Source organism: Nesoenas mayeri (assembly GCF_963082525.1).
Source record: "Nesoenas mayeri genome assembly, chromosome: 22".
NCBI lineage: Eukaryota > Metazoa > Chordata > Aves > Columbiformes > Columbidae > Nesoenas > Nesoenas mayeri.
The window spans coordinates 3,015,899-3,028,122 of NC_137572.1; the positions used below are offsets into that span (position 1 = coordinate 3,015,899).

Genomic DNA, 12,224 nt, shown 5'->3' on the forward strand with positions numbered 1-12,224 from the left:
ATGCTTGTTCTCTGACAGCATGCTTGAAATGTACACGGCTGAATTCTAGTCACTCCCTTAGAGAAGTTCTATGTCGATCTTCCCACTTGATAATACCACTTAATTTAGGAGCATTCAGTAAAATTTGGGGATCTCAATGGACAATGTCACACTGTTCTTCCTGACTTGGTCTCCTTACCAGAATTTTGCAAGGCTTGTCCTTAGGCTGCTATTCCTCCCAGTGCTTGACCCTTATTAGTTTCCTTAGCATAATAAATGGCTGGGAATCTTCCATGTAGTATGTGTCTTTCCTCTGGTCTAAAATCTGTTTTGTGTGTCTAATTGTCTTTATGTATTGTCTTTGGTTCCTGGACCTGAACCCATCCGTCATCCACTGTCATTTTGGAAGCAGCATTGCTCTCCAAGAACTTTTATCAGCTTTCACTTGTGTGAACCTGAGCTAAAAAATCAAACAGCCTTCCCGTGCTGATGCTGCGGCTGCTACTGTAGCTGTTCCTCAGTCCCTCTCCTTTGTCATTTAGGTGAGCGGTCAATGGGGATAAAACCCCCCTAGTTGTGAAAGAAACCTGGAAGTCTGAGTTGGCTCCACAGGGTGGGCTGTCTGAGCAGGAGGTGGGACAGGCGGAAAGCCCATCCAATTGGTTTCCACAAAGGACTGTTATCCCTTCTACCGCTTTTTCATTTGGTCGATTTGCAGCAGCAGTATATTTGGTAATTTAAACCCTGTCTCTTGGGATTAAGAGCGCAGTTACACTTGCAACAGCTGCCTGCCTATATTTTACCCACTACAGAAAAAGAACAGGCTGCTCCTCCTACTCTTCCTCCTGATTTTTATCTAGTATTGTTGCTTCCCTCCCTCTCTTTGTTTCTCTTTCTGACCTCCTCACAGCTCCACGCCGCTCCACTCCATGCTTGCTTCGTCTCTTGAGAAGACCACAGCTGAGTTTCCTAGCGCAGCCCCAGGAGATTTGCTTTCCCGAGCCAACATTAGGCAAAGAGGACAGAAGGCAAAGGCGGGGGGGTGGGTGGGGGAAGCCGAAAGTGAGCCAAGCTGTTGCTGGCAACCCGTGTCTCGGTGCTAAACCCACTGCTTTGAGAGAGAGACCCGGCAGGGGACGGACTCTGTTTTGTAGAGCAGAGAAGGAGAAAAGAAACTTGAAACTTGGCTTCCTTTGTGGCATCTCTGTGTCCTGAACATCCCCTCCCTACCCTGCTGTTTGTTAAATGAAAGCACGTGAAGAACATGAGGTTTCCTGCTTGAGAGGGAGGGCAGTACTGGTCTGGGTGAGGGAGGAGGAAGGCAAGTTGTAGTTTTGTGGTGTGGTTTACACCGAGATCAGAGCTAGTGTGCCTGTGGGTGGGAGCAAAAGAGAAAGGGCATCTGATGCCAGCTGCCAATATGACAGAAACCCTGCAGCTCCCAGCACTGCAAGTCCCGGAGCAGCAGGTGCTGGAGGGTGGCCCTGCCTGGTCCAGCTCGTCCACCCCAACCCTGCGCAGGAAGCGCTTCAAGATGAGGCGGATGAAGAATGTGCAGGAGCAGAGCCTGGAGGCCGACAGGTATCAGGATACTCCTTCCTCCAGCAAGGAATACCTGCAGCTCCCATCCATTGAGATCACCCCCTCCAGTGATGAGGACACTCCCTGGTCCAACTGCTCCACACCCAGTGCCTCCCCGCGGCGCAAGCGCTTCCTCCTTCGGAAGTGGCTGCGTGTGAGAGAGAAGAAGGAATACAGTGAGAGCAGGTATGTTTTTGGCCACTTTCCCTTCCGTGCTTCCAAGAAGAGCCTGTCTGCAACAGGCAGGGAGGCTCTGTTGTTCCCCTAGAGATCTTTGCGTACTTCTCCTTGGGACTATGTCCTCAACTAGTGACTGGAATGGGTAACGTAGTTGTAACCAGACATGCCGATGTCAGACCAAATGGCATAATCCTTATGTGCCAGCAGCAGGAATGTTAGAAATGGTAGTGCTAGGATCTGTCCTTGTGCATGGTCCTTTGCGTCCCTTCTACAGGTAACACACAGCCAGTGAGAACAACTTCTGAGGGAGCCTGTCCTGAAGGCATCAGTGATGAGACTTAACTTCGTTAAGGTGTCCTGAGGAGACTCTTGAGAGAGAGGAGGTGACCTCCCAGTTGGGATTACTAGAACAGAAAGTGATGATGACAAACCTTTATCAGCATTTTTTTGGTGATGTTCATTCCTAAAGCTGAGACATTGTCTGAAATCCTCAGTCCAGTAGCTGATACCGGGAGAATGTGAAGACAGGAGGGAGAAACAAAGGAGCCTTGTGTCTAGTAGGTGGGTTTCCATGTCAAGATGTCTGGGTTCAGCTCTTGGCTGCTTTACAGACTTGAAAGTCACTCAGTCCTTCAGCTCAAAAGGGGACTAATTGTTCATAAAGACCTCCAAGAGCTTGTCAACACAGGAAAATGAATCCCTAGGAAGTTATTATGTGGCCATACAAAGAACAAGCTATACCTTCTGTAACCCTCTGCAGATGCAATCAGGGTCTACAGCGCGCATGTCAGAGTGGAACAACCTACCTTTCCTGAAGGCCAGAAATACACAAGATACTTGTGAAGTTGCTCCAAGAAATGAGTGTATTATAAATCCTTATACAAGCTTAATGCGGGCCAGTTTTTCTTTTGGTGCTCTGCAACTCCCATGCAGCTTATGTTGGGTTTATGCCTGAAAGTATGTACTGCGCTTCCATACAAAACCTCCTCTCGTACTCTCTCTGCACCCAAAGCACTAGGTTGACTTACTGGCTGCAGTGTTGCTTCAGTGTTTATAGGACAGATTTTTCTTCTTCTGATGTCCACTCCAATAAAGTGGATCATTAAGACATTTCTGCCTTAGCCCTGGTTATGTTTGTAAAGCAGTGACTGGAAATGAGCTGAAGTGGTTGATGGATTAGGAGGCATTAGCATACCAAAGTCAGCATGGCACCTCCATTCTTGTGTAGAAGGCTCCAAATCTATCCCGTATGCAGTGGGAAACAGGATATTTTCAAATCTATCTTGTCCTGTTCTAGTCTGGAGCAAAAAGAAAAAGCAGTTTGCCCATCACTTTGTGCTGAGCCTCTGGGCTTGTGGTGTGGAGATGATCACTGGGCTTTCAAAACTCAGAAGGCTTGGAAACAACACAGAGAAAGCAGAATCTGTGGGGAGTCACAGAAAGAGTGATGAACCCTAAAGGTTTTGTGGCATTAATGTGAAGGACTAACAGCTAGCACTGTGGGGCAAACATTGCTGTGCCCTGAGGCTGTTACGTAAGAACGCCTGTTCTAAAATAGCAGGACAGGAAGCTGGCTTTCTGTAAAGTGAATAAATACTGCCTATCTTCCCCTACTTTAGACTTGGTCATCTGGAGCACTGGTTCTTTCTTGCTGCCGTTGTATTGTGATGTTCCTGTTTGTAACAGATGCTGGAAATGTCATTTACCATACTGTTCATTTAAGGGCAGCAGAAACTGCTGTACTAGAGCGAAGGCTGAAGCACTTCATCCAGCGTGTTTTCCACCAAGCCCTGTCTCAGGATGATGGAGCTTGAGCTGTGACACTATTGTAACAGGCATTATCGCTGTGGTCAGTGTGCCATACATCGGCTAGGAGTGCCGGTACACCGTTTACTGCTAAGCTTCCCAAATTTCCCCAGGTATAGGGGGCAGCCATCAGCCTGTGGTTCACCCCACGGAAATGAATGCAGTTTGCTTCCAGTCACTCCCGCTTTCTAGTTAAACTGTTATCAAGTAACAAATTGGGGTTTTTTTGAGTCCATAACCTTCACCCCGTTCCGTAGGCAACCATCTGCGGGTTTGCAGGCAGGCTTTTCCCACTGCTAGAGAGCTGCTAGTTGAGAGCAAACTGCACCAGCTGACTTCTTCCAGTGATGCATGTGCGGCTTGCATGCCCCTGAGCAACAGCAATAGCTCTGTGACCATTAGCATACAGTAAGCATCCAAGTGAATAAACAAATGCTTTCAGGACTCAAAGGCTGCCTGTAATGCTCAAGGTCTGGTGAAGGCTGGCTGCTTTTTCATCCAGAGACTCCAGCCTGTAAAACATTCTGTAGCACTGCTTGGTTGTTAGCCTGGATAATTTTAAGGTTTGTTTACCTGCTGGTTCTCTAAGAGCTGTTAGGTGACTGTTAGAGCAGAAGACAGACTGTTTTTCTTGTCATTAAACAGCTGAGATGGCATGGAAGAGCCTTGCTTGCCTATGACACGGTTTTGTTGAAGGTGAAAGAGCAGGAAGAAGCCATTTCCCAGGGGTAGGACTTTACCTGTAACTTGTCCATGTTCAAAAGCTTGACGATCCGAACTACAAGTTCAGTACTCTAGAGGCCTATACTGATGATAAATAGGATGATTTTATAATCTGTATTCCTCATCCATCATTTACCACCCACGTAATGATAGAAGTTATTTACCTGCATACAGCTTTCCGAAGTATGAACTGTGCACAAATTTTTTCATTAAGATGTGATGATGTGCCTTTCCACACAGGTCAGGAGATGCAATCTGTCAGCATTTTGCCTTGCATGTAATGAACATGCATTATTGATGTGGGGATGTGAGACTGTATCTGCTTTAATTTATTATTCACTGCTTAAAGCCACCCTCACTAGTAATCTCTGCAACTGCGTGTGATTCTTGATATGTAAGGCAAAAATCACTTGGGCTTAAAGGACCGCTCTCATTTCAGCCTAAAATCAGTGTTGGAATGAGATCCTGTGCTTCCACCCTTGCACTGGCAGAAGCTGAGAGTAAATAGGGGGGCCCTGCGCTATCACTGCCTGATTTAGGTTCATGTGAATGCTCAAGAACAGCATGTAAGTAATAGTTGAGCTATAGTAAATATTTTGTTTTTCAACAGTTTCCTGTGAGGTGCTCATGCTGAGCAGAGATTGTACTAGTGGTAATCTGAACGTGCTCCCCTACTGTGGGAAGAAAAATAAGCCAGAATGCCAAGGATGGTAAAAGGTTTGAATCATCTTTTCCCCGTTGTTGTTCCTTGTTGAGTTTGCCCTTGCAGGAGGTCCTGGCAGCTGTTGTGCCCGATGCCTCCAGTCCCTTCCCAGAGCTCCCTTTGCCCCCCGCTCTCCAGGTTCACCTGTTTTGTTTTCTGAGAGCTTGTCCAGAAGTTAAATTGGATCAGTCACAGCACCACATTAGTTAGTAATAGGATTTAACGTGTTGGTGCTGCAAATAATGTAAAATTTGTTCATTTTGTTGGATCAATGGGGAGTGAGACGGTCCTATAGTTGTTGACATTGCTAAAAATGAATGTATTCTGTGCATAGAAAAGGCTATAGAGCTTCTCGCATAATGGAAATGTAACCAAAGACAACTGTGGTCTTCGGATAATACCAGTGGCAGTATTTACTAACAGAAGTACTTGATGAAGAGAAAACTGTTACAGTGCTGTGCTGCTTGTGATGAAGGAGAGAACTCAGAAGGCTTGGAGGACCCAGGTTTGGTTCATTTCATGCCACACAGTTCCATGAAGCTGCCGGATGAGTAACTCTGTAAATGTGGTAGTTCTCAGTTACTCTGGCTCTCATAAACTATGTTTGAGTTTTAGGTCAGAGGAGAGGAAATGGGGCTTCTCCTTAGAAATACAAGCAGCAGCTGCAGCAAGTGGTGATATGTGCATACTGGGATTGTAAAGCCGTTTTTGCGTTTTCAAGTTGGGATAAAAATCTTATTCAAACCTCATTTGTGTTGAGATACCAACAGCTCCACAGTGATTTCATGATGGAAGAGGCAAATGGGTTGCAATTTGTCATGTTTTACTTGCAGCTGGAGTTGGTTAATTGAGGTTTTTAAGAAAACAATTTTTTCTTCAGTATGCAGAAGCCTTTCAAATAGTGCAAACTGTGGGGTTTATCCCCACAGTAAGTGGAGCGGGTGTGATCAGAATGCCTGGTGTTCAGTCAGCAGAAAAATGTTGATTTAGTACTTGGGGTACCTGGATAAATTGTTTGGGAGCAGTGAGGCGGAGGAGCGGTGGAAGTTGACTCTTCCAAGATGTAATGGTTCAAAGGCAGGGTTAATCTGTACTGAAAACTCTTCATCAGCTTCCAAAGTAATAAGTCATGTTAGGAGTCTGCATGAGAATTGAGGGCAAACTGCAGGGTACAAGCCTTAAAGTGATGTTCAGTGCCTCTGGAGTTATAAGAGAGAAAGGGGCGCACTGTGTACCCAGAGATTTAACCTTGTCCAAGCTGAACTATATAGTTGTTGTGCTTTAGAGTAAGATAAGCTTGCTTTGCTCATTTCCTTAGATTTTTAACCAGCTATCAGCCTTCTCTGGATACAAAACTGTATCTAAAAGCTTCCCCCTATATTACTCTTCAGTACAAATCATACCTTTCCTGTATCCTTGTATTATCTCCAATATAACAGTAACTTCTTGTTGTGCCATCTCAAAGGAATGCTGTCATCTTACAAGCAACTCAACCTACAATGGACTGAAAAGCAGAGTAAACCAGTACGCTATGCATTTCAACCGCTCCGTACATTTTAGGGAATTGAACAGCTGCACTGTCTGCTGTTCAGATTGCTGAAATGACTTTCTTTGTGTGAAAAGCCCACAAGCTTTTGCAAAGCTTCCATGCTCAACTCTGTTGTAGTGCAACGTAGCTCATGGTGAATACGGTCAAATAGACAAGTGGGTAAAACCGAATTTCACTCTCCTGGTCTGAGTTTTAGTTTCTTGTAATCATGAGTTCCCTGATAACGGGTGGGTAAGGTGGTGTGTTGCAACATCCGACTTCCATTAAATTTTAAACCCTCATTGGATGGAGTTTCTGAAAGAGAAATTTAATGATGGGTGGGTGAGTATGACAAGGTCTAAGGTTCATCTTGTATAGCTGTCCAGAAGTGAACTGTCGCATGCGTTACCAGCGTTGCGGGTGCTATCGTTGGGCTGCGCTATATGGGGAATTCTCCTTGGGTAAGTTGTGTTCTATCTGCTTGATGTGAATTGAAATGGCAAAGTCTTGTGGGAGGCTTTATGAAGAAACAAGTAGTTATTAGAAACAGCCCCTGCTATGATTTCTCCTATCAAAAGGGTGATAATTTATTTGAATTAGGAGGGACAGTGTGACTTCTTTTGTGCTCTTTCCAAACCAGTTCACTGGGCCATAATTAGACTCAGAAGTGCAGGAAGATGTTTATTTGCTTTTGGAGTAAATTGTTCTTACCCCGCTGTTGATTTATAGCTTGAAGCCATATGGGATTTTTATTCTCTGATGATTCTTTGTACAGTGAGACACTTCAGAAAAGAGTGACTAACGGTGTGGGTGTGGGAGCCGAAAATTAAATGTCCCCTTGCTGAGAGGCTTTTGTAAAAATGTTTACCTGTCTTGGCTCTGATGGTAGAACTCTATAGTGTGCAATGGGAACACAAGTATGCGCTGTGGAACTGTACGTGCCCACACAAGAGGCATGCCTGTGATTTCTGTGCAAGCATATACTTAAAATCTGTAGCTGAAAGTCCCATATACTGTGAGTTTTGTGGTTTTGCGTGTCCAACCTCAAAGGCTAATTTCTGTTTTATTTGTTTGAGGATTTTATAAACTCAGATCACTTTCTTCTGCAAGCTTCAGCCTGCTTTCCTTTCTGTTTTCTTAAAATAAGGACCAGTTTTCTGCCTCATGTTCTGGACAAGTAGCAAAAAATAGCAGACAGTGCCAGCTGTGTCTCTGGTCACAGGGCTATTGATGGTTCTAGTTCTTCACAGTATCACAGTATGTTTGGGATTGGAAGGGACCTCAAAAGCTCATCCAGTCCAGTCCCCCTGCTGGAGCAGGAACACCCAGGTGAGGTCGCACAGGAACATGTCCAGGTGGGTCTTGAATGTCTCCAGAGAAGGAGACTCCACAACCCCCCTGGGCAGCCTGTTCCAGTGTCTGTCACCCTCACTGAGAAGAAGTTTTTTCTCAAATTTAAGTGGAACCTCTTGTGTTCCAGCTTGGTCCCATTACCCCTTGTCCTATCATTGTTTGCCACCGAGAAGAGCCTGGCTCCATCCTCATGGCACTCACCCTTTATATATTTATAAACATTAATAAGGTCACCCCTCAGTCTCCTCTTCTCCAAACTGAAGAGCCCCAGCTCCCTCAGCCTTTCCTCACACGGGAGATGCTCCACTCCCTTCATCATCTTTGTTGCCCTACGCTGGACCCTCTCCAGCAGTTCCCTGTCCTGCTGGAACTGAGGGACCCAGAACTGGACACAATATTCCAGATGTGGTCTCACCAGGGCAGAGTAGAGGGGAAAAAGGACCTCTCTCGATCTACTAACCACCCCCCTGCCTGTTTGGCTGTATTTTATCATTCCTTGCAAGTATGAAGACAAGATTCTAGATCAACTTCTAAACCTTTTCCAGGATTTGTGATTTGGGTGGTTTTGGTATTGTATTTGTATTTCTGTGCCTTTGGGCAACGTGATGTGCAGATCTGTGTACAGTACAGTAGAAGCAAGAATGTGTATGTATACTGGCTTGATTGGAAGGGTTCAGGTTGTACCGGCAGCGAAGCCGCAGCAGTTTTGGCACAGCCAGTGCGCTCAGGCGGGTGTTCCAGTGTCCCCAGTGGGACTGTGCAGTTTGTGCTGAAGCTGTGTTGCCACGACTCCATAGCCAGCGGTGCCCAGGTGAAGCAGATGAAATCTAGCCTGGGAATTTATGCTCTTTGTGCTGCAATCTGTTACCTGCAGGTAAATCAGATGAATGTACTGTTCAGGAGGAAAGCTTTTGCAAATAAAAGAAGCTATGGATATGAGGAGCAGAAACTGAGTGCTTGGGTCAGGTGGAGGCTGCTGGAACTAAGGCGAACTTCATACAATAGATGTGTACGGAAAAAATCTTGCCCCGAACCACCTTTTTAAAGGAGGAGAGTGACATCTTGTGGGCTCAGCACGCAACTCTCACCAGAAATTTAGTGCTGGCAGCTTCATCCTTATAAGAGTTTGTTTTAACTGCTGCTGTGTCCTGCTGCCTGGAAGTTGGGGTATATCAACATGCAGCAGTTTGGTGTTTGAATGTTAAGAGCTGCTCTGGGATGGCACGATGAAACACTGTAAGGTCACTTCTGTATTTCAGAGAGTTGCTAGGAAAACCTCACAAAGTGCCTTCAAACCAGTCATTCCTGTTGTAAATCAGATATGAACTTAGTGTCTTCTGTTGTTCTCCATTTGCCCCCCTAAATACGAAGCATGAACCTTGCATTTTTCTTGGTCTGGCTTTAAACCAGAGTGTTTTATCGGGACTTATACAATCCCGTCTCATTGCCTGTGTTTTCCCGTCTCGTTGCAGCAGCCAGCAGAGCAGCCAGCAGAGCAGCCACGATGATGACTCCTCCCGATTCCTGAGCCCTTATATGCGTGAGGACAGGTAAGTTTGTGGCTATATTGGGGGAGCGCCTGCAATGACTTGATGAAATTACATGGGCTGGGATGGTTGAGGTCCTTATTTATTTTTCCTGTATTTCTGAGTTGCTTAATGTGTGATATACATTGGTTTTATCAAGGTGTAAAAAAGATGCATTTTTTTAATCTCCTTAAAGGTAGGGCTTGTGGGACAGATGCATCCAACTACTGAAGCAGCCTGCGTTTTCTTTTGAGACTCCTTTCCCAGAACTGTAGTTGGTGTAGAAAGCTTCATCAACTTGCTGTGTATTCATGATCAGCAGCTCTGATCCTTGAAAACACACAAGGGAATTTTTGTATGTGGTTCTTGTCCTCAGCAAAGACAACAATGAACTTGGTTGTTGTTGGCTTTTGATGTGGTCTGACAGTCCTGATGTATCTAGAGCTCATGTGTAGCAGCTGGCTGAGAACTGTGAAGTTCCAGAAGAAACTTCAGTTTCTTACACTTCAGGTTGATTAATGACTGCTTCAAATCGCAGCATTGGCACTAAAGCTGCTGAAAAATGAAGACTTATTTTTGTGCATGATTTATTATTGTTGCTTTGCTCAGAGCCACATGATAAAGAGTTTTGCTGTGTCTTGTAGTTTATCTTTTGAGCCTGAATCTGCTTCATTTTCTTCTGTGCGTGAACTGTGAGCCCTGAGCTACTACCGCCTTTCTATCCCAGGTCTGCTCCCCTACTAACATCCTTGGGTCCAGCATTACATCTGGACTTCGGTTTTCTGGAATTCCCATTATTTTGTTACTGCGTTGCACATTGGAGTTACGTTGCTTTGTACTTAGCAGATCTTGTGACTGGGGGTTATAGTGAGCATGCACAAGGGCATATTCTGAGCTTGGAACAGCTTCCTTTGTGCTACTGTGTAGTGGATTACAAGAGGCATCTGAATGTGGCATCATCTACTCCGTGTGCTTGTATCTGGGCACGGTCCCTCAGAAGAGCGTTGTCTCAGGTCTCTGTCTCAGTTATTTCACATAAACTGCCTCTGAACTCTTCCTAATAACTGTGTGGTGTGGCAAACACTCAGCAAACTCATGCTCCCCACTATGGTGTCAAAAGCCAGTGGATTGGGTAAGAACTGAGTACCTTATCTGAGGAATTGACTCACTTGAGAGAACATCCTGACCCTGAAGAGCTAATTAACATCCCAACAGAGTTTGGCTTGGAATTAGCACTTGGTAGCTGTAGCTAACCTTTTCCTCCATATGTTTCACTCCAATTACCAGTCTCTCTGGCGCTGCAGAGCCTGGCATAATTGACTAGTGAGGAGCGGTGTTTGCAACCAGGAAATAAAGACTCTGACAGCAAAGCAGATGGTACTTAGGTCATAACTGGGCTCCCTCTATGTAGTGGGTGCTGTTATACCATTTGATTTGGGATTTTGTAGGTTAAATAGGGTTGGGCGTCATTAATATTCAGATGGGCTATTTCTGGCATAGCAAGAAGGGAATGGTTTGGAAGCGCTGCCTGTTTCAGGTGTAGACTAAGCTGGCGCCTTCAGACTGTGCCGAGAATATTGTCCTGGCCGAAGGGTCATGTTTACGTGCAGCACAAGCAGATCTCAGGCCTATTTATGCAAAGCCAAGGTGATGCTGAGCCTACTAATGTCTCTTATATGGAACCTGCCACATGCCTGCTGCCTAGATTTAATGATAAGTAACCTGTGTTTTGGGGGAGGATAGCGATCCTAAAATGATCCGTACGAGGGCTTTGCCGCTATGTTTTTGTTTCCTCCTTTGCTAGCGTAATTGCATCAGGCTCCACTGCTATAATCTTCCTTTGGATACCAGTGGCTTGTGCTTATGGAACTTAACGAGAAAGCAATTCCAATATATTTTGAGTTTCATGTAAGATGTGAAGCTGGACATGAATTAGTGAGAAGGGTAACAAAGCCTTTGAGATTTTGCTGTTTACTCTTTCTATTAATGACGCTGAAGGTTGTTTCTGAGACATCTTGGATCTGCTAGGCTCTTGAAAACTGAATTAAGAGGGTCTTTCTTGCTGCTCTTATGGTGGTATATTTGAGCACTAAAAAGAGTCCTCCACCCACAGGTTTGGAGCTCTCTGCTTCTCTTAAAAAGACTTACAGGCAGTTCTGTTCACTCGATCAATTGACTATTGTACAACAGCTCTTAAAAAAAGAAAGCCAAACAAAACTGCAGCCACACGGGGTTTCAGCAATCCTGAGAGTTGTGACAAAAGCTGGACGGAGTAGGGCAGGAGAGAGGAGAGCAAACATCATGTGGTATGTACGGAAAGGTGCACCTTCTCTTGGCACGCTGCCTCTCATCTCACGGGCAGAGAGTGTACCCACCTCGGCACATTTGGGAAAGTGCTGAAAGGGATGCTGAGTTGCTAAGTTGACTGTGGGATGAAAGAAAGAGATGAATATGTAGCAGAGGATGGCTGAAATGTGGACTAGGCATAGCCAAGATCTTAACAGGAGAAGATGGTAGCAGGGGGTGCTGCTAGCGGAATTAACTTCAGTGGTGGCTTGTCAAGGACCACACTCCAACCCTCTGGTCTTTTCAGAGAAGGCTGAGAATTCTGCCCTACCGCTGGCAGGTGAATTCAGCGCTCTAGCAGTTGTTTCTGTTGAGGTGTGAGCATTGTCAGGTACTGCCATGGTCCAGAACCCACACCCTGAGAAGGGGTCCTGCAGCCCAGCGGTGAAGCAGGTCTGCCCCCTGCGTGTGTCATCTCTGCGGAAGAGGCTTTCCCTCTGCAAAGTCATGTAAGTTGTCATGTGGCTGTGCTTGGTTCTTAATGCTGAGAAGGGAGCCT

The 12,224-nt window shown here is 45.5% G+C and overlaps 1 protein-coding gene across 7 annotated transcripts in view; it reads left to right on the forward strand.

Annotated features, from left to right (window-relative positions):
* Nucleotides 1-1,384: 1,384 nt before the first annotated feature.
* GRAMD1B (GRAM domain containing 1B) overlaps nt 1,385-12,224 on the forward strand; it is a gene marked incomplete at both ends in the record, with an annotated part of 79,140 nt that continues 68,300 nt past the window's right edge. For 5 of the 7 annotated variants that reach the window (XM_080357933.1, XM_080357936.1, XM_080357935.1 and 2 more), the window contains 2 exons: nt 1,385-1,746; nt 9,326-9,403. In XM_080357933.1, coding sequence (XP_080214059.1) covers nt 1,385-1,746; nt 9,326-9,403 — 440 coding nt within the window. The remainder of the gene's footprint in view (nt 1,747-9,325; nt 9,404-12,224) is intronic. The other 2 variants (XM_080357938.1, XM_080357939.1) reach the window with 2 other exon arrangements.